General features: G+C 42.5%; 3 protein-coding genes across 6 annotated transcripts; all 3 read left to right on the forward strand.

Annotated features, from left to right (window-relative positions):
* The first annotated feature begins 969 nt into the window (after positions 1–969).
* Positions 970–10,959, forward strand: LOC102308274 (phosphoinositide 3-kinase regulatory subunit 5). 4 transcript variants are annotated; one of them, XM_042220256.1, is made up of 19 exons: positions 970–1,122; positions 1,472–1,566; positions 3,213–3,330; positions 3,827–3,927; positions 4,023–4,091; positions 4,202–4,340; positions 5,097–5,166; positions 5,305–5,482; positions 5,902–6,073; positions 6,166–6,234; positions 6,334–7,124; positions 7,542–7,667; positions 8,187–8,318; positions 8,424–8,517; positions 8,636–8,712; positions 8,811–8,904; positions 8,997–9,076; positions 9,166–9,284; positions 10,300–10,959. In XM_042220256.1, the coding sequence occupies exons 3-19, from the start codon at positions 3,222–3,224 to the stop codon at positions 10,445–10,447; spliced, it is 2,568 nt and encodes an 855-aa protein (XP_042076190.1). In that variant the 5' UTR covers positions 970–1,122; positions 1,472–1,566; positions 3,213–3,221; the 3' UTR covers positions 10,448–10,959. The 4 variants fall into 4 exon arrangements, with proteins under 4 accessions (XP_042076190.1, XP_014190455.1, XP_005926732.1 ...); XM_014334969.2 differs by lacking the exon at positions 1,472–1,566; XM_005926670.3 differs by lacking the exon at positions 1,472–1,566 and having other exon boundaries at positions 3,216–3,330.
* Positions 10,960–11,076: 117 nt separating this feature from the next.
* pik3r6b (phosphoinositide-3-kinase, regulatory subunit 6b) lies at positions 11,077–19,266 on the forward strand. The gene is made up of 19 exons (XM_005926672.3): positions 11,077–11,450; positions 11,552–11,647; positions 13,005–13,117; positions 13,271–13,339; positions 13,468–13,603; positions 13,683–13,752; positions 13,845–14,028; positions 14,772–14,919; positions 14,999–15,091; positions 15,203–15,536; positions 15,624–15,720; positions 15,801–15,905; positions 15,983–16,093; positions 17,612–17,714; positions 17,806–17,879; positions 17,950–18,037; positions 18,151–18,203; positions 18,317–18,417; positions 18,499–19,266. Exons 1-19 carry the CDS (start codon positions 11,435–11,437, stop codon positions 18,641–18,643), a joined length of 2,136 nt encoding a protein of 711 aa, XP_005926734.1. The 5' UTR covers positions 11,077–11,434; the 3' UTR covers positions 18,644–19,266.
* A 100-nt stretch (positions 19,267–19,366) lies between these two features.
* mfsd6l (major facilitator superfamily domain containing 6-like) lies at positions 19,367–24,429 on the forward strand. Its single transcript, XM_005926673.3, has 2 exons — positions 19,367–20,075; positions 21,062–24,429. Exon 2 carries the CDS (start codon positions 21,114–21,116, stop codon positions 22,884–22,886), a length of 1,773 nt encoding a protein of 590 aa, XP_005926735.1. The 5' UTR covers positions 19,367–20,075; positions 21,062–21,113; the 3' UTR covers positions 22,887–24,429.
* Positions 24,430–24,476: the final 47 nt, after the last annotated feature.

The raw sequence follows: 24,476 nt of genomic DNA on the forward strand, positions 1-24,476 counted from the left end.
GACTGTCCTATGTTGGTAATACCTGTATTAAACATGAGTACAAGAGAGGAAGACACCCTACAATGAGTTGAAACATGAACTTGTTAACTTAAACAGGCTATTATGGATTTCAGAATCTTATTTGGTTTTCATATGAACCCGCTTTCAGCGATATCAACTTTAATAGCAGGAAATTAACCAGGCACATAATTATTTTCTTCTTATTATGTTTTTTAAAAGGAAAAACAGATCAGTGACAGCTTCAGCTCGCCTCTCTTTGGTTTAAGCATCTAATGGGTTTACTGTATTTGCCTGAAACCGCCAAAGCTAATTTTGCATCTAGAAGGATTCAAAATCTACTTAACTGACATCCTACCTCACTTTATCTTCCCTTTATTCTACTCACACAATGCACTAGAGGGAACTAGAGTCCTGCACTCAGGGCACAGAGAAGATGCACACATCTAGTTCCCTCTGACACTCACTGAATTATACCATGTGAACAGGCATTTACCAGTAATGGCATAAATATGTTTCCTACTAAAGGGTTTTCTTACCAGAAAGAGTAGCTAACATCTCTTGGTGTCATCAGAAAACTGACTGATCCTTTCATTTACCAGAGACTGTTCAAACTGGCCATTCGCTGCCACTTACTACCTAAAACAGCTTTCCTAACTGCTGTATGTGCACTGCTTACACTCACATAGGCCATCCAAAGAGGCTTTGGCATGCTGTGGAGTCTGTGTTCAGAAATTTATATGAAATTTTTGTGATTGATTTCTCTATGTAAAGGACTAAGAACCCCAGTTTTTATCGCCTTATCTCTGGGGACTGACACATTTGATCACAACAGTCTAGACGTTTATGGCACAATGTCGTGAACAACTTTAGTCAAATGAGGTCTGTCTTAAAAAAGACTCCTCCTACTGCTTCAGCACAATGTCTTGTGTAAACTACTTCAGCATAAAGACTCGTCAAGTTCCTGTTTTGCAGCACATGCTCTCTTAGCTGTGCAGTTGGAGGGTCTATTTTTGAAAAGCACCAACACAGGAGGATGTGGTCTCTGTATTGTTTCCCTTCGTTGGCGTTTCTCAGTTGTGGTACATCTGGGATGATCTAGGACACAGATTACAGTGCTCACTGGTAAGATTTATCTCGCTTTGCTGGTTGTCTCTAATTTTATGCGCATTAAAAACATTTAAGCAGCAACTTGCATGTGCATCTCTGCTCATATCAGGCTGTCTGTACCTCGTTTTAGAACGAGCATCTATCACCCAGCTTATAAGAGACCTAACTGCAAACTTTAATTCAACCTCTGCAGATTTCCTGTTCCTCTTCTTTTGTTGAAAGCTGTTGATGTAACCGGGCTGTCACGCCATAAAAATACATTTGATTGGCTTAAAGTGCAGCAATCCTATTGTGTCAAGTTCCCATCAAATAATGTTTGTTTTTTTGTTTTTTTGCATTGTGGCACGTCATGTTTACATGGCAGGCCTGAACAATATAGCCTGAAAGCATACAATGGATTAACACCTGCTTCCTCAGTGGACAATTGATGGACTTGCTCGCTGCTACGGGATATGCCAGGTAGCTGCTGCAAACAAATACTTCCAGCATATCCTTGTTGGTCATGTGCTATGCCCAGATGTAGTTATTTTGTGCCCTGCAGCTTTAGATTTTAAGCTTGAACTACGACTACGAAGCCACAGCGTGACTAAAAGTCATTGTCTGTGTCAGTGACTTGTTTCATGTTCCGCTTTAATTCCTGTTTTTCTGTATCCTCTGTTACGGTCGTTCCCAAGTAGAGGATGTGTTTGTGTGTGTCTTCATGTACACAAACACATTACACAAAGTTTGAAATCCTTACCTATAAGAAATACCGTAGGCAGCTGAAAGTAAGGGATATGTGGCTGAAACATCTCATTAGACTGGTGATGTTGGTGAAAGGTCAGCTGAGTTCATCTGACCATGGAAGCAAGCCCCTTAAAAAAATAAAAGTTCGGCGTCACCACTATGTTGCAATACTGTGAACGCTCTGCATGTCTACCCATGTCTAAAGAGAGTAGTTCCATTTTTCTTTTAAAATTTCAACTGGACTCTTTATCCACATTTCAAGCTACATATTTTTGGTTGTTGCTGAACTCTTTGGATAATTTGCTATTCAAAATAATGCCTACATATTTTACACTGGGCCTGCTGTCTAAAACAAGCTGTTGTTACTCTTCTTCCCCTTCCTTTAAGCTAATTGTCTTCTCATTGACTGCCTCTGGTAAACAAGTTTGGACAGCAGGTGGGCGGGGCTGTTGCGCCTGAGATAACCATATAAGGGATATCCTATCTCAGTGACATCATATGAAGCTGAGACAAGAAAAAAGTGCTGGAAAACACATGTTTGGAGCAGTCTGAAGCCTTGAAACGTTTTGCTCACATTATTTCATTAGGCATGCTTAATATGAGCATCGACAATATATATATAAATGACACAAGATGTTCCCTTTAATTTACACTGTATGCCTCAGAGAGGCCTTTTCCCGTTTTGATTGGTTGAGATTAGCCCATTTTTCCAGTTACAGCTTCCTTAGAAAAAGTACCAGGGGAAATATTCCTTCTCATCCATGTCATAGGGTGTGATCTGAGTTTAAGTAAATACTGCAGCAAACCATGTCTCAGGGGAATCTGCTCATGCTGCTACCTACTTCACTGTGCGCTTTTTATTGCAGCTAAATGTGTGAACGCCCAAACCACAGGTGCATGTAAGTGAATTCCAGCAATTCTTTTTTTCTTGTGCAACCATGTTTACTTCAAAGTCACACATTTGCTTGATTTAGGACTAAAGAGGCTCAAATAGGAAGTTGTCCGTTTGTAAGTCATTTCCAAATTGCTTGTGAGTCACATGAATGTGGTGTCACCAGCTGATTTTAAGAATGAAAAAGTAGAAGTTGTTGAGCTGTTTTCCACCAGCTCATCTCCGGTCCACTCCCCCAGTCTGTGACTCACTGGCATTACTAGGAAGTGCCAGTCTGCTGTGTTTTTTTACCCTGCTGTGGACACTGGTTGGACACTTGCTGTTTGCTTGTGAGAGCAAGTGTTGGTCTGGAAAGGGATAAACAATGATTGTAAAGTGTGGCCAGCACCATCAGTGGGAAGTCTGAGTGACTGAAGAGACCAGAGACCAAAAGAGACCAAAGCATCAAAGGGAGTAATTTAGCTTTTTTTCTATTTGTCTGCCTCAGTAGAAGACGATGCAAACACTGGATCAGAGCTCGTGCACCGAGGATCGAATCCAGCATGTCCTCGAGCGCTGCCTCAGTCACCTGGGTGTCGACACTCCTGACACACAGCTCTGGAAAGGTAGGATTCAAAAGCAAAGCTGCTTTTAATGGTAACACCCCAGAAAATGATATCATCAGCCTAACAAACCACTATGAGGGGGTGGGGGAAGACATGTTAAGACTACTGGTGGGAAAACTGTAAAATTATTTAAAATATTATTTAAAATATTAAATAATAGCCTTTTAAATAGCCTTTTCCAAATAATAATAATGTAATAAGACTTATACCCTCAATGAACTGGGAGCTGTAAGAGAAAAATGGGAATTGAAAGTGGTGACACACAGAATGAGCAAGTATCCGGTTATGCAAGATCCTTTTTTAAAATTTCTAACTAAAAACCCTTCATTGAAAAACAGGCAGCAAGTGAAAGTGGCATCATCGTTTTCAAGCATCTTTCTAACTATAAGCCGAGTACCTGAACAGTCTGTTTACTGGTTGCCATCAGACTGAAACCTAAAAGGAGAAATACGCAGCTCAGTTCAGGTTTTTTAAAATTTCTCTCTGCCCTGACTAGCCGGACTGTGCATCAATCGCTGGTCTTTGGAGGAACTTGTGAAGAGAGATCCCCACAACTTCCTCATCCTTCTACAGCAAATACTGAGGAAAACAAAGGAGGTGAAAAGCCGAAACACCAACATCAATTTCTGCGCTGTTTATTGCTATAGGAGGAAAGGCAGTGGTTTCAATTCAAGTTTTTTCTTCCTCTACAGGTGCTGGAGCAGTGTCAGTATGAGCTGGTTGTGCCGCTCTCACTCTTGTTCTCTTCCACCCTCCTGAGAGTGAGTTATTATTTACTGATCAGGACAGAAATGAGAAGGAATCCTCCCATTATCAGCTGCACAGTAAAAACATTTGTGGAACTTACATTAACACTTACTCACTCTTGCAGGCTCCTTACTTGCCAGCAAACAGTGGCGTGCTGCAGGACGCCAACCTGTTGTTCCATGGTTTCCTGTCCTGGCCCGAGCCCTGCAGTTCTGCTGCTAAACGTCTGCTTAATGTCATCCAGCAGGAGCTCCGAGCACCAGGTTGCAATAAAACTAATAACCACAGCAGTAAAATATGAAAGACATAACAATAGATACCACCAGTAGTTACTACTAGCTAAGTGTTTATACAATAATAGTGAGCGTCATTGGCAGCAAAGCCAGTTTAATAGAAACAAAAAGAAGAAGGTTGTATCCTTTAATCAGAGAAGGAGGAAGCAAACTGAGTTCAAAACAAAGCAGCTAACAGATAGTTTAGAGTTAACTCAAAGCTACTTATCAGTTTAATGTTAATCAGACTTGGTTAATCAGGTAATCAGACTTGACCAAACAATCCTAAATTGTGGTTAATTCTGTTGGTAAATGTGGAAACTTCCACCAGTAGAATTAAGTGCCACCTAATATGAATCCACTTAGTGACTGACTGCTGTTGACACTTGTTATGTATTTAGTAAAATCAGTTTATAATTTTGTGGTACTACTTTCTGTGTAAAGTAGAGAACACCAAGTGTGGTGTATGTGCGCATTGATATGCCTTTCCTCAAAATGGTTATTAAAGTAAGCTACTAACAACCAAAAAGGCATTGTTACTTTACCAGTTAAGTTATAAGAGAGAATATAACAACACTGAAGGTCTAATAGAGTTCATTTGGTGTTGACACATGAAAATATCGAAACCACTGGTTTGGTTATTTACCATGTGACCACATGGAGGCAGTGTTTCCCTGACAAAGCCACCTCATGCATTCATACTTGTAGATCCATGTATTTGACCTTTCTCCTATTTGTTTGCTGTAGGTATTTCATTTCAAAGACTGGTAAGGACGGAGCAGGGTATTTCCCATGAGATTCACGGCTCTAAAACCATGTAAGTCCACGAAAAATGTAATGATTACAGAATGTGAGTGAAAATATTAAAAATATCTGTTAAATGAGCTAAACATTGCTGCTATTTCTGTGCACACTAAACATGTGCGTGTGTGTTTGTGGGCGTTAATGTATGCAGCACGGTACTGCTGGTGAGTCCAGACGATGATGTTCCTACAGAGGTGCAGTCTGTCTCCGAGCAGCTGAGTGCCTCCCAGCATTGCAGCAGAGACGTCACCATCACTCTGATCCTGCACAGCTTTCAGGCAGCTCTGGGCACCAAACATGACCTACAGGAGCTCCACAAAGCCCTGCAGGTGACTCCTCACTGACTGTTTTGGTAACACTTTCTAATGTGACTATACTTTTCAAAGACACAGGGCTTCTCTAAAATAAGTACGATGTAATTACAATGTAACATGAGGGAAAAAAAAATTTCTTCTGCACAATTACCAAGAAATTGCATATTACTTAAAATCACTTACTTAAATTTGCCTACAGTATAATTATTTCTTTGCTTCCTGTGAAAATCTGACTTGCCTCCCCCTTATTCTAGCATACCGCACCTTAATTTGTAGGTAAATGTTATTATATATTATATGTAATTTTACTGTATTACAGGAGAACTACATCCCTAGTTGCAAGCTGTAAATATCTAAAGGTTTTTCACAATTTTTTCCCCTTAAAGTTTTTTCTTTGTTTGTTTTTTTTTCTTAATGTTTAATGTTTCTTTCAGAGTAAGCAGCCTGAGGAGCTGGACCAGATTCTGCAGTCACTGACGGAAAGCATGGAGATGGCAGCCTCTGCAGCAGATCTTGGATCAGCGAAAGAGAGAATACTCCAAAGAATGGAGAGGCTCAAAGAAAGCCTTGCTATACCTGCTCGTGCCGATGAAGGCACAGACATGGGTAGGTCAGGGAATAACATGAAATAACATGAAAGCACTATATATGAAAATGGCGCTGTTCACTTTAATCTCAGTATTTCCTCTTCTCATCAGCAGCTGTTGACATTTTCACGCTGCCCTTCCCCAAATGCCACAAATGCTACTGGGAAAATGATAACTTTGGTAACAAGCTCAGTTTAAACAGATTTATGACTAAAGCTTCCTTTAACTGAGCTACAGGATAATCTGCTAACGCTAATCCTGCTCTTTGCATCACTGCAGATGTTCTGAAACACATTCTTGGAGCTCAGAATGACATGGATTCGTCAGACTGTTTCCTTAAAACCGGACTTGACGATGATGACAATAACGACACCAGCTTTGATGAGGAAGACGAACCGGAAGGAAACAAAGATGAGTTTCAAAGTCATCGCATCTCCACCGCGTCCTCGTCCTCCAGGGACTCCGGCTATTCTCTGTCTTCCAGCTGGTCTGTGCCGTCTGGCTCATCGGGTGTGGAATCGGGCGAGGAGACAACACAGGAGGACATAGAGGAAAGACCAGACAGCCAGCCCAAACCTAGAAAGAAACCAAAGAAGAAGTCTAGATCCCTCCTAGGCTTCTCTTTGCTTTTCAAGCCCTCTCGCAGTCCTAGGGTTTGCCGCCGTGTCCAGAGCATGGCCTACCACAAAGACTTTGAAAGAACTCAGTCACACCTCAAACCCTCCAAAGTTCATCCCCTTCATGAGTCCCCTGCTCCCTTGGATCCTCTTTCCCCTCAAAAGCATTTGTGCGTCCGCAGGAGACCAATCCTGAGTTGCAACGAGGAGGATCTGGTAGAAGCACCTACCCTCGTCAAGGTGGTGGTGTTTGGAGGTGACAGAGAGGCTGGAAGGCTGGCCAGAGCCTACAGCGACCTGCATCAGAAAGAGAGCAAATGTCCCCAGCTCACCAAGGTGTGCAAGCTGCAGTTTTACTTTGTTCCCACCAAAAGACAAAGTGGAAGTCCGGGAGGAGGGCACACACCAACTGAGGAGCGGATAGTAGGTTTAACCAAAACCACTACCTCTTTGGTGAGAACATCTGCCACCTCTGCATCTCAGTTTATCCCGTATTTTATCTCCATATGTTCATAGATAGGATGGGACCACTTTTAAAGAATAATCCTTAAAACAACTTTTAATTTCATTGATCAGCTATGAATGAGTACTTTATGTGCCTGGCTCCAAAAAAAACGTCTTTTCATTGTTCATAATAAATTCGCTTTCTCTCCTGTACATTAAAGATGGATGTAGCCAGCAAATTTATTTTAGTTTTGTTTCGATACCTTTATCTGAGCGTTTTGCCTGCTTGTCGGCTGCACAACACACCGGGTAGCAATAAGCACTGAGTACTGTAAAATAACAGCCATGTTTTTATGGCTGTGCAAACAGTTTGGATAATAAAATGTCATTAATATAATTGAACAGACAACCTTACTTTTCATACAGGACTCAAATGGCCTTGCAGTGGACGACTGGACGACAGATATAGCTCACATGTTGGGTATAATGGATCCCTGGTATGAGCGAAATGTCCTCAGTCTGCTCAGCTTGTCCTCTGACGTGCTCTCTCAGGTATATTTTACTCAGTCACCATCACCTGTCAGTGTTTCATACGGCACACAGTAGAAGTCTATAAAAGTCGCTGATGTTTTTCCAATCACTATCCTTAAGTGATGAAGTTGAATTACAGAGAATAAAGAATCCAGTGTCCTTGTTTTAATTTTTCTTACAGCAAACTAGCACTAAAAGTAAGCTAGGCCTCATTTTGGACTCATCCTTTGAGGTCTTGTGAGGCACTTGCTATATGAAAGGAGCAATGAAATGGCTGGAGATCATAGTGATGATCATAGTAAATCTCTCAGTTTTTCCATGTGTGGAGGACTTTTTGGAGATCTGAAAACACCTCATGAGCTGAATCAGTTTTGTGGGGACTTTTCAGTGTTTCAGAAGTTCATCCTAAAAATAGCGACCTTTTCAGTTCTCCTTATACCAGGGGCGAGTTGGGCAAAACTATTTTAATGAGCATACTTAATTCATGCGCATGCTGCCAACATAACAACATAGTTTGTTTTGTTTTTTTAAATGACTCAGGCGGCCTCTAAGGATGACAGCGTCTCGCACAGCAACGGCGGTACAGAGCAGCTGCCACTGCTGGCTGATTTGGTGCTTTATTACTGCAGACATGCAGACCAGCCTGTTCTGGTGCAGCTTTACCAGGTTGAGGTCAGAGCAGATTCATGCGCACACACACACACACACACACACACACACACACACACAGGCATGCACAGGACACAATAACCATGAATACTTCCTTCCTCTGCACAGCTCACCCTGGTTGGAGGAGAGAGGAGAAGGGAAGTATTTATTCAGTCTCTGGAGCTCGGACACACAGCTGGAACCAGAGCTGTGAAGGCCATGGGTGAGTCACACTCTGAAATCAGTCTGTGATGTCTGTAATCAGACAGCAGCGACACCATTCAGGCAAACACACACTTTTGCACATGTGCGCCTAATTTTGCCTTGTGTTCTTTCTGAAGGTGCTGCCAGCAAAAGGTTTGGCATTGATGAGGAACGAGAGGCTGTCCCTCTAACACTAAGCCTTGCATACAACAAGGTATTGTTCCCACACACTCGTTTCCTGCAACACAAGCAATAAGATGATGTTTAAATTCACAGCCTGGCGTATTTCCTTAATCTGTGACTCGGCAACAGGTGGCAATCAGTGGGAGGAGCCAGTGGATCAATAAAGAAATCATGTGCACATCGATTAATCTTCACAAACAGTGGAGGACACCTCAGCAGCTCGGTGCGTGTGATTCCCACTTCTTCTTTTGTTTTTTTTCTTTGTCTTGCCTATGCTTTGTTGTAAGTTAAGCTATTCAAATATTGCCTGTGCAGATTCAGCAGAGAGCCTGCAGCTCACAATGACTGAAGTCCTGAAGAGGCAGTGCTCCAAGTCCAAAAAGGGCTACAAACAGGTGAGGGTGATATTAAATGTGATGACGTGCTCACTCTCCCTTTGAAACAACCCCCCTTCCCTTCCTCACACTTCTTCTCCCTCCGGCAGCACATCTCAGTCTCAGAAGTGAAGGTGGACAAGATGCAGGTGAACGGGAGAGATCCCGGGACGACGTTTGCTGTGTGTTTGGATCAGGATGAGAAGAAGTTTATTCAAAGTGTCACCAGGTATAAAACGAAGCATCACCTCTGACTTTGGTGGCAGAAAGAATTCCTCCTGCATTTTAAAGCCTTGGAAAATAAATATACTCTGATGCGTGACTTACATGAAAGGATCAAAGCAACGTGTTAAAATTACACTGTTTCAAGCAAAAGATGTGGACAGATGTTGAGCTGCTGATCTTTCATATTTATAACTTGAAAAACATATAAGCTCAGTCTTTCATTTGCCCTCTTTCTTGGGACCCCTACACAAAGAAAACACTCTCACCAAACTTCAAAATACTTTAACTTCTAATAATGTCTTGGAGCATAAATTGATAACAAAAAATAAATTTAGTAATTTTATCCAGACTTCCACAAAAACCTTAGATAAAAAGCCCAAAGCTGGTGGATTTATTACAGTTTCTTTATGACCTTTCTTTTCTGTTAACAAAATATGAAAAATTCCCAAGACCCACTTTAAGCAACAGGACCAATTGGCTCATTTTTAAAGCATTTTCCAGACCTGCTTCTTCTTCTTCTTCATAAAGAAGGACACCAGATGAGCTGCTGCACTTTTGTATTTGTGCATTACTGTAGCATTAACAACAAATCCTTTAAGGTTTCAGCCCCAATTATGAAGCACAATAAATCAGCAGCACTTAATATACTTGATTTAAATATCAACTGAACAAAGCTAAACCAAAGTGTGCTGTATATGTTATCTTGTGTTGTTGTCAGTGCCTATATACTATTATACGCTGTCCTTATGTATATGCTGTATATAGAGTAATTAGTTCACTGTCCCTGATTTATTCCATAATTTATTCCAACGTCTTTGCACTCAGCACCATTGCACAGCTACATACAGATATGCCACACATGCTGTTATTTTCTGTTTTATGTAATCTGTTAAATGCATTGAGAGAAAATGATGGGGATGGGGAGCAAATTTCTTTCTTGTGCCTCCTTTTTCTCCGAATGTGAATCCCAACCTCAGCGTCTCCGAGTCTAATGCAGTGTTGCTCTGTCTCGCCCGCAGGTGTGAGGTGTCTCTGTGCTGTAAGCCGGGAAGCGGTTTGGACTGGAGGACCTACCAACCGCTGCTGGGCCAAGTTCAGCCTCTGCACCCATCCTACTGCTCTATGCTCTGCCTCCCCATCACCTCTTTCTCGTCCTCGTATCCATGACCAGCTCGGTGCCGCACTGAAGAAGAAGAAAGCTGTGGGATTCTTTCTAATGCTGGGATGTTTGAGGACAGAGACACTGTACAGCTGGTGAAAAATAAACAGACTGACAAAGAGTGACATTTTTTCATGCGTGCGCCACAATTGAGATTAAGGTGTGCCGCCCTGTTGTTAAGGAAGTGTACGCATCTTTTTCTTCTGACACACTGGCACGCTCACTGCATAATGAGGAATGTGGGTGTACTTGTCGGTGTGTTGGGGGATTTTACAGGTTCTTGTCTTACCGGCACTGTTTGTGTAGGGGTGGGTTAAAATCTGCTGTGGGTGATTTGAAAACTGATTACTTGAGTACTAATGTGTACATTTTCAAGTCAATAATGTTGTGTAATAAATTAAGCTATTTATTCTCATGTGTTGTTGGTTTTTTAAACCTTCATGAGCATTTGCATTTCATTTTGTTTTTGTAGCTCATCCAACTGAAATAAAGACTACACTCATCTGTGTTTGGATAGTGACGTTTTGTTTCAGAATTTTATTTCCTCCAATAAGTTAATCACACCCTGCCGAGCATGCTTAAAATAGCAATGTGATGATCATCATGGCATTATGTCAGTAACAGGAAGCAGCAGGGAATATTCAGGAGGGAACTGTGTTCATACTTACGTGAAAACGCTCGCTCGGACAGAAGCTTCTGTAGTAAGCTTTGGAGAAATGCTGCACACAGAGCAGGAATGAAATTAACAATGCTTTGCACGATGCGATGTATTTATAGCTGAGCCAGTCATCGGACAACAAAGCAGAAGTGCACTTACCTTTCACTGCAGGGTATCAGGTATTTGTACTCAGTTCAATTTTTGTCGTTTCGGTTGCTGGGCTGTTGGGGACTAGTGCTGAACTCTCTCCTCAGAGGAGAGGGCTTTTTGTGATTTGTTCTGGTTTGAGTCAGCTGTGCTAAAATTAAGCCTTCAAAAACTCTGAAGAGTGGAAAGGATGGTCGATCCCACAGGTGAGAGTTTTCATTTCTTCATGGGCATTCTCGTTTCACCAGTAAAAGCAGCAGTTTCGGAGTCTAGAGAATGCAAACAAAATGTGTGTGTGTTTTAACAGCTAAAGAGGACCTCTCCTCCACTTGGGACTCCAGCTTGTGTGATGATGTCCAGGCTCTTTTCAAAGAGATGAAGAGCGAGAGTTGTTCCCGCAAAGGTATCCACTACTGAAAGTATATAAGCGCGCTGAAATCAAAGTCTGAAGTCAAAGAGCAACATAATGGATTATTAAAAACTCGTCATCATTGCTGAGAAACGTGTTTGTCTAGTAAAACAGACGCTTCCGTTAGCAGATAGTTTGCATCAACAAAGCGATCATTTTAACAGTATTGTTTAATTACTAATTATAATAAATAGATTCTAAAACTGTGATCTATTTCCTTATCACTTCCTGTTTTCCTTCCCTTTGTTTACAATCTATTACACATACAGTCACTGGACACTTTATTAGGCACATGCTCCTAATACTGGGATCGACTCTGCAGAACTGCATTAATTCAACAAGCTGCTGGAAACATTCATCAGAGGTTTTTGGTGTATGTTGACGTGACAACATCACTAAGCTGCTGCAGATTTGTTGGCTGCACATCCATGATGTGACTCTCCCAGAGATGCTCTGTTTGACTGAGATCTGGTGAGAAGGCCTGAGCCTCTGATACAAAGCAGAATAGATCCATGCTTTTATGCTGTTTCATGTAAATTTTGACCCGACCACCCAAATGTTGCAGCAAAAATTAAGATTAATCAGACCAGGCAACATTTTTTCAATCTTCTGTTGTCCTGTGCAAACTGTACTGTAGCCTCAGTTTCCTGTTTTTTGGTGGCAGGAGTGTCAGTCTGTTGGTGGGGCCCTGTCTGCCTACAAGGTTTAATATGTTCATATTTGCATTCAGAGATCCTCTTCACCTCGGCTGTAACTAGTGGTTATTTGAGTTATCATTGGCTTTATCAACTTGAAGCAATGTGCCCCTTCATCTCTCAATTCTGGACTCAACAAGGCATTTTCACCCAGAGAACCGTCACTAGCTGGATATTTTCTCGTCTTCTGATCATTCTCTGGAAACTCTTGAGATGGTTTCCATGATCAGCAGTTTCTGAAATACTCAGATCATGGTACCTGACTGGCACCAACAACCATTCTGATGCTCGATTTGAACTTCAGCAGGTCATCTTGACCTTGTCCACATAATTAAATCCTTTGAGCTGCTGCCACATGATTGGTGGATTAGATATTTCTATTAATGAGCAGATGAACACGTGTACCTAACAAAGTGGCCAGTGAGTGTAAAGTATTTACACATGACTATGTGACTCCTAAAGCTGTGATTTATAGTTTTGAGTGAGGGATACCTAATAAGGGGCTGCAGAGCTTAGTTATTTTAAGCTAATTAGCTAATAGTAGTGGTATCAACCTTCCACCCTTTTCACACACAGTGGGATAATTTAGCTGCTAAAATAGATAGTCACACTTATCTGAGACAATGCAAGCAAACTACTGTCTGCCTGATTTGCAGGAATGCTGGTATGGAACCTCCAAAGGAAGGTGGAAGGCAATCCTTCCTGCAGCCTTTCAATAATCTCAATTCTGGTCCAAAAGCTGGAGAAGACGTTAACAACAGTTTCCAAGGTTTGTCCTTCATCAAGTCTAGTCAAAATCAAGTTGTGCAGTTGTGTAAAAGCTATGCATTTAAAGACTTTCTTTTCTTTACTTCTGCTTAAAAAGTGCAAAATGAATTCAGATACTGAATTCTTGTTTGTCTGGGTTTTTTGGCTGGTGTAGCTCCATGAGAAAAAAACCTACATGTCTGTCAACCCAGTGCTGCACACGCTCTACTATGTAGTCATTCAGGTAAGACGCACTTGGCAACACACAGCTGAAAATATGATATTGTTCATGAAAACACTGCAGCAACAGCAACAAGCTGTAAATAATGTACAAATACAGGCTGAAAGGCTTTTCTGTATTTCAATATCCAGTCAGGTGTCACAATTCCTAAAGGTCTTTATCACAAAGCGTACGAGTGTTTGGGGAAACTGCTGATACTGCCATCGCCATACTCCGCTGTGGCTCTGCACACTCTGAGGAGCATCAAGATGGAAATGACTGCACCAGGTATCACATATCCTTACACGCGTGACCTCGATACTAAAATCCGCTCTCACTCTTACCAGACAAACCCTTTCCTCAACAGGATCTCTGTACCTGAAGAGAGTCATCGCAGAGCAAAATATCAAGAGTGAGCATTTTGCTGCCAGTGAAAAGTAAGCAGGCCATATTGAAAGACCTCCAGGCCTGTATCAGAATGATTCAAGTGTATATCGCAACATTATTGTCTCCTGCTTGTGTCCTGCAGAGTGTTTGTGCTGGCAGACCCAGCTGTGTTTTCTGTTTCACTGGAAGCTACGGTTAGAGCATACTTGGAAGTGTCACACCGGCTCACAAACACACGGACTATGGAGAAAAGTGTGCTTTTCCGTGTGCTGGAGACAGGGTTAGGGACGACCTGCCAAAGCTTCAGACTAGCTCAAGCTCTTGAGGTAAATACATCCATGAGGGTGCTTTGGACAAAGAAACAGTAGTGATCCCCAGAGGATGAATCCCATTCATTTTCATGATCCCAGATTTATTATTTACTATGTATATAAATATAAACATAAGCTACATGAACTAATCACCCATTAGTTCAAATGGTGTATATGTATAAATCAGGTTTCATTTTCCAGGTTTCAAAATCAGAACTTTAGTTCACGCCACCTTGATTTCTATAAATATAAAAAATAACATGTAATGCTCAGAAAAATCAAATCAAATCAAGGAAAACTTAACAAAATTAACTTTTTTTGCTGTGAGTTTGAGTCCAGCACTGAAAGGATTTGTTTTCCATTGCACGGTGACACGGTGGTTAGCACTGTTACCACACAGCAAGAAGGTCCTGAGTTCAAATCCAGTTTGTGTTTACGTGGGTTCTCTCGGGGTACTCCAGCTTCCTCCCACCATCCAAAGACATGCACTTAGTGGGGATAGGTTAATTGATTAATCTAAATTTCCCATGGGAGTGAATGTGAGTGGGAAAGGCTGTCTGTCTCTGTGCATTAGCCCTGCGACAGACTGGCGACCTGTCCAGGGTGTCCCTGCCTCTCGCCCTATGACAGCTGGAATAGGCTCCTGCGACCCTGAAAGGGAGAAGTGGAATGGATGGATGTTCCTGTGTCATTTTGTTCCCTTATTCACATCAAGCTATTCATCAAGATCTGATGTGTTCCCCTAATTTTTTTTCCAGGTTTTAGAGGACCATGATGTGAGGCAATATTTCCAGGATGTGGTTGAAACTGTGAAGCAGAGTTTACAGCATGGTCCCGGCAGTCGTGCAGATTATCTGAAGGGGCTGAAGCAGATACACAAAAACATCTTGGCTGCCTCTGAAAAAGGTCTGAGTGTAGTGTGTCATAACACAAGTTATTCTAAGTGGAGATAATAATAATAATATTTCTTATCAACTTCTCTCAGATGTATTGCATGATGAACAAGGTGCTGTGTACAGCACTACAGTGCCCTTGCCAGAGATGAACTTCCTCATGTGGACAGATGAAGAGATGCTATGTGAGCCCATCAAACAAACAAGAACTGATGCTTCATATCTATAATCTTACCACACATACAAGAAGGCTGCAGTTTTACTTGAAACTGACGTTAAATTTGTCTTTCCTTAAGGGAATCTGTTGACAGACTTTGCCCTACCTTCTGGCTCCAACTCCATTAAGGATGACAAAGAAAGGATCTCAAGAGACAGCGGGATAGTGAAGGACTTAAAGGACTCAGACGAAGCAGAGCAGCTGCCTTACACGGCTCAAAAGACACTGCGGGAACGGAGAAATGCCTTGAAGAACTCAAAGTCTGCAGAAAAACTGATTCTGATGGAGGAGAAGATGAAGGAAACCGGAAACTCGCCTCTACTCAAAGAGGAGCGAAGTCACACGGCTCGAGTTGTGGTACTGGGGGACGACAGCACCCTGGGAAAGCTCACCAAGGCTTATTACATCATACGGTGAGGATCCCAAATACTGGAGTGTGTGTATGTGTGTGTGTGTGCATGCCCACTTTTAAATAAACTTTTCTAAAAATGTCCATACAGCAAGAAAGAGGCCAAACGTAACATGCTGACCAAGAAACTAGACCTGCAGCTGTACTACATCCCAGTCTCTGATGCAGAGGCTTCCCCGAGTTCACCTGTGAGTTACACTGACACATTCAAAGCAGCTCTGACAGGTGTGAGTGTAGAGGACTACGTAACTCTTAATACTCCTCACAGGATGAGAGCAGGTTGTCTTTGGCGTCCTGTTTGGAGAGAGTGGATCCATGGTACAGTGTCAACGTTGGCAGTCTGGGAGCTGCCATCCCGACGCTACCTGAGCTGGTAACCAACTGTAGCGATTACATCTTATTAATAATAACTATATGCAGTCCATCTAATCCTGTCCGCCCTTTGCACAGCCTTCTGTTTCCAGGAAACCGACAGAGCTGAGCCTTTACTTGTTGGACACCCTGTGTTACTACCTTCGCTGTGGGACACAGCCAGTTAACCTCCCGGTCTATTCAGTTAAGGTACAGCAGAGCTATCATGTGTAGATATTGTGTTTTACATGCATTTAAATGTGGAAGGCAAAGAGCAAGGCTGGCTTTTCATGCGTCAAACATCGTAGCAGAATTCAGCTAAAAAGAAAATAATAATAAATAATGTCTATTTTTCTTACTTAAAGCTGGACTTGTGTCAAATCGTGTAACTGCGTGTTGAATTTGAGTTTTAGAGTTTGGACAATGAAATGTTTTCCTGCTGATATGGGGACTTAGACATTTAGTATTAGACCTCCTGTGTCATATCTTTGTTTCATAATTTCTCACATTAGTTTTATTTGTGTGTGGATCTTTGTATCATTTTCAGTGAGTTTCAGTTCTTTTTCTCTGTTTCTAATGCAGTAATATCAAAGTTCACAGCCAAAACTGACTTGGCTTGTTCATTATTCCAATAATAGATGAGGGAACAGCCAAATCCTCAAATTGTATTCTTAAGCTCCTGAACCACATAGTTTAACTCACAGAAAGGTGAACCAGTCCCTGTGTTTGCATCTGAGGGTTTTCCCCTCTCAGGGATTCACTTATGCAACAATTTCTTGTTGTTGTTGTTTTTATGACTGTAACAAATTTCATGTTGATCTAATTTAAATGCTGTGTTATTTTTGGAAACTGTTTTTTTTTTTCAAGTTTTAGCATAAAATATTTTTCCTACAGTGTGTGGAGAACAAATCTGAGCTAAGATGAGAGAAAATGTTTCACTTTATTCACCAGGTGGACAAAATCAGAGTACAAGAAATGTTGATCTCAGTTCATAATAACTTCACAAGCTTTTTGGTGACATGCACTGGCCAGTTTATTAGGTACAGTTTGCTGAATTCATTATTTATGAAAAAGATTCAACAAGATGCTGGAAACCTTCCTCAGAGATTTTGGTGTGTTGATCCACGATAATGTTCAGGTTTGGTGAACCCATTCTAATTCTAAAAGTATTGTGACTCTGATTGTAGATTGAGTTTCCTGTTCTTAGCTGACAAGAGCAGCGAACGGTGTGGTCTTCTGCTGCTGCAGCCCATCTGCTTCAATGTGTTGTGTGTTCAGAGATGCTTTTCTGCATGCTTCGTTTGTAAAGAGTGGCTATTTGAGTAATAATTTCATTCCCATTGGCTCAAAACAGTCTGGCCAGCAGACCAGCAGTTTCTAAAATACTCAGATCATGGTGCTCAGTTTGAACTTCAGCACGTCGTCTTGACCTACATGCCTTTATAAACATATGTGACTTGATCCTTACTGCATGCCTGAATGCACTGAGTTGCTGATTGTTTGACTCCATATTTGCATCAGTAGCAGATGAACATGCGTGCCTAATAAAGTGGCAGATGGGCGTCCAAATGTCTTTCCAGCTCTTTCACTGTTTCCAAACAAATTCAAATGTTACAGCTTTAACTAAACTAAGTTTAGCAGTTACTTCTTCAGTGTAGAGTCTGGTAGGTGCTGTCATTCGTTTGTTCACGCTGGTTTTTGATTTGATTAAATGTGCCGTGTGTTTAGATGACCCTCTCCAACTCTGATCTGGCCTCAGTGGAGGAGCTGTTTGTGTCCCACCTGGAGGCCGACATCCCAGATTTCAGACACCTTAAAGACCAGCAGCAGAGTATGTGTGCGAATCTTTCTGTGCATGTGTGTGTAGATATTGATGTAACCACGGTAACAGATGGCGACATAAACTGGCTCGTCTTTGACAGGGGAACCCTCTGTACGACAAAAGAAGTCATCGGTGGAACTCTTTGGCGTGGTTCTGTCGGTCAACTACACAAAGGTGTGCAAGTGTGACTCATTAACACTGTCACACTTGCACACAGACTCACACTCACTGATGTTCTCAACAGGCCACTTTAAGCAAACGAGACGTTAAAGGAGAAGCATCTATGACCTGGCGTGTGGTGATTACCTCAGAGCCGGCAGCTTCAGCGTCAGGTTTGTTGTTGGTTTTCTTTTTTTGTTTGGTTTTTTTTTTATCAATTGCTTTATTTCAGTGCAATAAGAATTATGTGGAGAAAAAACTGAGTCACCCTTTTCATTTTGTTTAGGGGAGAGTTACCTGACTGCAAGGTTTGACTCTCTGAACCCCGCATACAACACAGTAAGACGTTATTCTCTTCTGCCTTGGATTATTGGCTAGTTATATCTCATTATGCATGATGCAGTGGAAGTGCTTTATCCATATCTGAAGGCAACTGAATCTGTTAATGATAGAAAATCGAAACTCGAAACATCAGCATCAGGACAATGGAGCAACGAACACTCTGCGTGTGTCTGGACAAAGACCCTCGCAGGATATACACCAATGTCCAAAAGTAATTTTATGCTTCTTCTGTTTTTACTTGTCCATTTTCACCCTTTAAGAAAAACTAACATGCTGCATTGTTCTTTTACAGAATAGAAATCTCTCCATGCTTGGACCCGGGTTGCACCATTCGGTGTAGGTACAGCATCGGCAGCGAGCAAGAGCTGCCACTCAGCAAGTATCTGGACAAAGTCATGTCACTGCCAATCAACAGCTTCTCTGGTGTCAGCATGTGAGGGACACAGGCTGACTGCTTCACAGTCATCTTAATGTTACATTGGCAAAGCTTATCCGTCCACCCATCAGTTCATTTTCTTCACCTCGCATACAGTTCAGGGTCGTGGTGGGCTAGAGCTAGAAGCAGAGGCAGGTCACCTCTACATTGCAGAGTAGAATCATCTACACTGTCTTGTGTTTAGTAACATTCATGTTAATCCCTTTGGATCCTCTTAATTTAGTAACACATGATTATTTGGATTCCATTATCTCTCTCGCTAACTGAATTCTAAATGCTCACAAATCCTGTTATAAGAGTTAACGGATCCTCTACATGAGAAAAAGTAGTTAGGTTCTACTAACTAAGAATGCAGAGCGAGTCTGCATGTCGAAGTATCCCAATGCATCGATCTACCCCTGAGTGTGTGAATGTTAGAGGTGTGTATGCAACAGGAAAAAAGTGCTTGTATGAACGGGCATGATTGGTTGAATGAGGCTTGCAGTAAAATGTGCTTTGAGTGTTTGTATTAAAGCTCTACATAAGTACCCGTCCAGTTAATTTGCTTCAAAGACAAAGTACTACAAGTATCCAAGTGCTTGTTACCTGTGGCCATTTTTCAATAATAAACTTTATATTTTATAAGCTGGTCGTGGATTTTTTATGTCATAAATCAACTTAATCAGTGCAATGAAATACTACAATAATGCCATGTGGCATCCAGCAGATGAGGTTAAAGTCCCACATGCTGGGGAGGTAAAAAGAAAGAAGAAGAAAGAAACATATATGTGATTTGAACCTCTTGATGTATGTGAATTTTTAGGGTTGAATCAAGTTGAATCACCCCATGTGACACCTGTTAGAGAGCAGAGGTGTAAAAAAACAGCATGTGCTGGAGTTTGGTATTTTCTGCTTTGTGTCAAACTGCTGTACGATGCTTTCTGCGACTTGAGCCATGATCCAGGCAAACAAACACACAAGTTTTATTGCTCAAATTGATTCAAATCCCCCCAAAAAGGGGGTCATTTTAAAGTCAGCACTAATCACACTAACTGAAGTGGTTCTTACTGAAGATTTTTATCTTTGCACTGAGGAGACAAATATAAAATTCAAACCAGATGACCTGCTTTAATAACATGTAATTGGACATCAAAACAGAGGAGTTGGAGCTCTCTGATCACTCTCTGATGAACTGCGCCTATCGCCTAATCGAGCTGCGACGATGCTCTCTGTAGTGCACACGGGCATCCACACCAACAGGAGGAGCTATAGTCGTGGGAATCTGCGCCCACAGGTGTGAACTCGCACTGCTGCTGCTGCTGAGCGCGTACCCGACTGCTACAGGTGTCCAGAGCTCAGAGCAACAAAGGTTCAAACACGGGAGTGCGCTGTCGGAGTCGCGGGTGGGAAATGATCGACAGAAGAGGATAAGGAACTTGGGCAGAATTTAAAAGGTAAATGTTAAAACTTTGTTTTTCTTCCTTTATAAACTTGGCGTGACGTGGACTAGTCCTCCACATCTTGCAGGCACAGGTGCGTCCAGCCTGACGGGTGGTTTCCTGACAGTCTGTCATTTCCTCGTTTTTTTCGTGTCAGCTTATTTCCTCAAACACAATGAAGTCGCTGTAGGGTGATCATTTGAGTCTGTCTGCTTCGCATGTGAGTGTGGATAAGTTACTATAAAAACAGATACTTTATTATTGTTGGAGCTACAGCGAAATAAACGAGGGCCAGCCCTCAACTCATTTATTAAGGGCCTCTATCGCATTAGGAACAGCAGGAGGAATCATTTTATTACCTGAGAACAGAAATAAATCGCCTGGAGTCTTCAATGTATTTATTTAAACAACTCTATATGGCCAACATAATGGCAAAACATAACTAAAATGAATGTCCACATTTAATATTTCTTAAATGCTATACAAGGATAGCATGACAGGTGTTTACTTTGACTGCACAGGCGTTATCTGTGAGCAAGTAATGGATTCATTTTTAAATGACTGGACATGAATAACTTGAGCTTATTATATAATATTAAACTAAAGTGTATTTCTATCTAGTTTGGCATCTTGACAATCCTTTCTTTAAATATGTAACACATTCTAGGGTCAACTTAAAAAAAAGCAGATCTGAAAATGTAAAACTGAGGTCAGAGGTCAAATGCGACTGATATTTAGACGCAAAGTGTAATGTGATATTTAGAGTCCTCATACACCAGTATCATTTCCTGATTTTTGCCAATACAAACAAAGTCAGCAGAATCTAAAGCACACTTCTGAAGATAAAATACATTTTATGAAAGTTTGACTTTATTTGTCCTTAAAAAAGGTCAGAGGTCAAATCTTTGTATGATGATGCCTGATGCCTTTTCAGAATGTATTAGTATCAAAAGACTGAAATGTCTGCACTAACATTTTTATATTTTCTCTGTCTCTCTCAGTTTGAATCGCTCCATGTGACAGCTAGCAGGACGGACTCTAAGCTGCTCAAACATGAAGAGGATCAAGCAGATTGACATAAAGCGAGCCCTCGCTATGGCTGGAACCTTTAACTTCCTGTGCTCCTGCGCTAAAGCATGCTTGCTGCCCTTCCTCACCCTGTACTTCAGACAGCTTGGCCTGACTCCTGCCATGACGGGCATCGTCATGGGTACCAAGCACTTTATTACGCTGGTGTGGAGCCCCGCGGCGAGCCTGCTCTCCAAACACTACAACAAGAGACGAGCGGTGATCTGCGGCTCTGTCGTGTTTTCGGCAGCAGCCGCTCTGCTCCTCCTGCTCATCCCGAACACGGATATGCATGCATGGACTTGTAACGCCTCGGATCCGCACGTCGGCCCGCCCCAAAATCCATCTGATGTACTGTCAGTGAACATCACTGGACCTGTAACATCCCATCCAAAACCTCATGTTTCCCAGTCGCTTGTCACTCATCTTCCTGATGCTGATAGGAAAGCTCCTGTTATTACAAATGAAACTTCACCTCATCATCATCACCATCACAATCACAGTCATACCACTGAATCTCCTCTTCTTTATGCGCCACAAAAGAATGAATCAAAGGTGCTTGAAAGTTCCAGCAGCTCTTTGGCAACTCCGGTCAGAAACAAGAGGTCTGAGCTGAAATCAGAGCAGCAAACGGGGGAGAAAAAGGATGAGAGTTCTTTGGGCTTCCTGGGCAGCCTAAAGGTGATGGACACTCAGCATCAACTCTTCTTCTTGATACTCATCATTATGTGTGTGTGGGAGGCGGCATCCGCACCCTTGGAGTGGAATGTAGACGACGGCCTCTACGAATATTTAGATTTCGCGGATGCCTCGGACCGCTACAGCAGCACCAGGGTGTGGGGTGTACTTGGAGCAGCATGCGGGGTTGGGGTAACCGGCCTGCTGGTGAGCCGACTGGCATGCCTCATAGCTGCTCAGACCTCAAGGAGTGTGGTGCATTTCTACTGCTATGCCAGCCTGGCGTTTCTGGTCCTGCCCCTGGCCATGTCCCTCCCTCTCTACCTGAACAAGAAGCGAAACAGGACCAGCGGGCTCCTGAAAGCCCTGCAACTGGTGCGCGGCTCCCCACAGGCTGTGCTCTGTGTCTTCACCACCCTGCTGGTCGGGGTGGCGAACTCGGCCATCGACAACTTCCTCCTGTGGCAGATGCAGGATCGCGGAAGCAGTGAGCTGCACATGGGACTATCTCTTGCCCTCGCTCTGCTCTCGCAGGCCGCCTTCCCTCTGATGGCTGGCCGAGTCTCCAGGCTGCTCGGCCCTAGGAGGATGCTCGCAGTTGGAGCCGCGAGTCTCGGCCTGCAGTGCTTCTACTACTCCTTCCTCTGGGGAGCGTGGGCTGCACTGCCTGCTCAGGTGCTGAGTTGTTTCAGCAGCGGAGCTCTCTGGTGGGCCGTGAAGCTCCAGTGTGAGGACATCGCCACACCAGGGGCTGAGAGGAGCGTCAGGAGGGTCTACAAGTCCCTCTCTATTCATCTGGGTAGTGCACTGGGGAGTTTGGCTGGAGGGTTTGTGGCCCAAAGCATCGGGCTCACATGGATGTTCAGAGGACTGGCGATGGTTTTGATAGTGTGGTGTGTGTGCCTGCCCCTGCTCCAGTGGAAAGCCCCCCACCACCGCAGGATTAACTATTCCCGCCTGCTGGCAGCGGATGCAAGCGAGGCCAGTGACTCCGAGTCAGAACAGGAGAGAGACTGGCTTGATAAAGCAATGGAAAATGACAAAAGCAACAACAACAGTGCAAGGAAGGTAAACCACTAAAACCTCCAGACGGTGAAAATACTAAAAGGAGCAATTCTGTGAATAAGAAGAATAAATTCACTGTCACATAATAAATGAATCAGATTTCGCTATTAATATGGAAATGGGAGTCATCGTTCCCTTCGAGCTCTGCAGCCTTGCTTAAAGATATGTCACTCTTCATCACCAAGTTGCACAGTCCAGATGGGGATGATTAATTTCCCACCCTGACAGGATTCATTACAATCAAAAGTGTTGACTTTTCCTTCTCATTACTTTTCCATCAGAATTAAATGTTACGTCATCCAGTCTGTCCCTCCATTTTTTCTTTTCTTTTCTTTTATCAGACTGTGAGTGTCAGCTGTACGGATGGATTTTGGGATTCATCTCTGGGCCTCCTGAGCTTTTACTAATGTACATTTGCATAAGCGGTTATTGTTTTCTAAAGCAAAGAAGGCAGCAGGATTACAGCCGAGCAAATCAATTACTCAGTGCCACCGGGCAGCTTAAACAGCCTGAGGTATTGTGTTAATGGAAGCTTCTCTCATGGTGTATAAACACAAGACGTGTGCAAAAGGTGAGGCCAAACTGTTGCACTACCACACCCGAACCTGCTGTTAATCAGCTGGAGGAGTCACTGCTGACTGCTCTCACTTATCAGCTTTGTGTCTCCCTCTGGGCTCTAAACTCTGAACTGAAGATATAGATGAAGCGAGATGAAAATCTTTGTTTATGTGTATTGAACTGGGGTAACTTGAGCACATTCAGAATGTCTTGTGCAAAAATGACTTGAGTTGTACAGCCCTGAGCTGTGACGACAGTCAGAAGACACCTGTTTAAAATTTTATTTGTCTAATTTATATTTCTGCTCATGTCAGATGTTCTCTCTCCATAAAAGATGTATTTAGACTGTGAAACCATAAATCTGCATTTCTTGCACTGACCAGCAGGGGGCAAATGCTATGTTTGGAGAAAGGACTCCAATTACATAGAAGTCTATATGAAAGAGAACCTATTTCTGATCCAATTTATCATAAATGCTTTTCCAATGAGTCTCAATTTTGAGCATCAAGTGTTCTTATTTTGTAAATTTTGGTCCAGTTTAGAGTTTAATAGACAATAAATGAGAGTATACTATAGGACGGGGTGGGCAACTACAGGCCCCGAGGGCCAGTGTCCTGCAGGTTTTAGATGTGTCCTTAATCCAACACAGCTGATTCAAATGGCTAAATTACCTCCTCTACATGTCTTGAAGTTCTCCAGACGCCTGGTAATGAACTAATCATGTGATTCAGGTGTGTTGACCCAGGGTGATATCTAAAACCTGCAGGACACCAGCCCTTGAGGCCTGGAGTTGCCCACCCCTGCTATAGGACATGGCTTCACAAGTACAAGTGTAACTTCATAGAGTCCTCAGTCAGATTCAACGTTGCTCAAGATGGCTATGGCCAAACTGCTGAACTAAAAGCTTTAGAAAACCAGTCAGTGGAGTAACACTGGTTAAGTCCATCTTTTGTATACAGTCTGTGGGAATGCTGTAAGTCACAGGTGTCGAACTCCAGGCCTCGAGGGCCGGTGTCCTGCAGGTTTAGATGTGTCCTTGATCCAACA

This window comes from Haplochromis burtoni, unplaced genomic scaffold, assembly GCF_018398535.1.
Source record: "Haplochromis burtoni strain Fernald_Lab_line unplaced genomic scaffold, NCSU_Asbu1 Contig_45, whole genome shotgun sequence".
Classification (NCBI taxonomy): domain Eukaryota; kingdom Metazoa; phylum Chordata; class Actinopteri; order Cichliformes; family Cichlidae; genus Haplochromis; species Haplochromis burtoni.

Coding starts and splice junctions, on each gene's coding strand:
- mfsd6l (XM_005926673.3), top strand. CDS start 21,114: ATGAAGAGGATCAAGCAGATTGACATAAAGCGAGCCCTCGCTATGGCT.
- LOC102308274 (XM_042220256.1), top strand. CDS start 3,222: ATGCAAACACTGGATCAGAGCTCGTGCACCGAGGATCGAATCCAGCAT. Junction 4,092..4,201: donor TCTCTTCCACCCTCCTGAGA/GTGAGTTATTAT, acceptor TCACTCTTGCAG/GCTCCTTACTTGCCAGCAAA. Junction 9,077..9,165: donor CCAAAAAGGGCTACAAACAG/GTGAGGGTGATA, acceptor TCCCTCCGGCAG/CACATCTCAGTCTCAGAAGT.
- pik3r6b (XM_005926672.3), top strand. Junction 13,604..13,682: donor GATGGAAATGACTGCACCAG/GTATCACATATC, acceptor TTTCCTCAACAG/GATCTCTGTACCTGAAGAGA. Junction 16,094..17,611: donor TCCCGGTCTATTCAGTTAAG/GTACAGCAGAGC, acceptor CCGTGTGTTTAG/ATGACCCTCTCCAACTCTGA.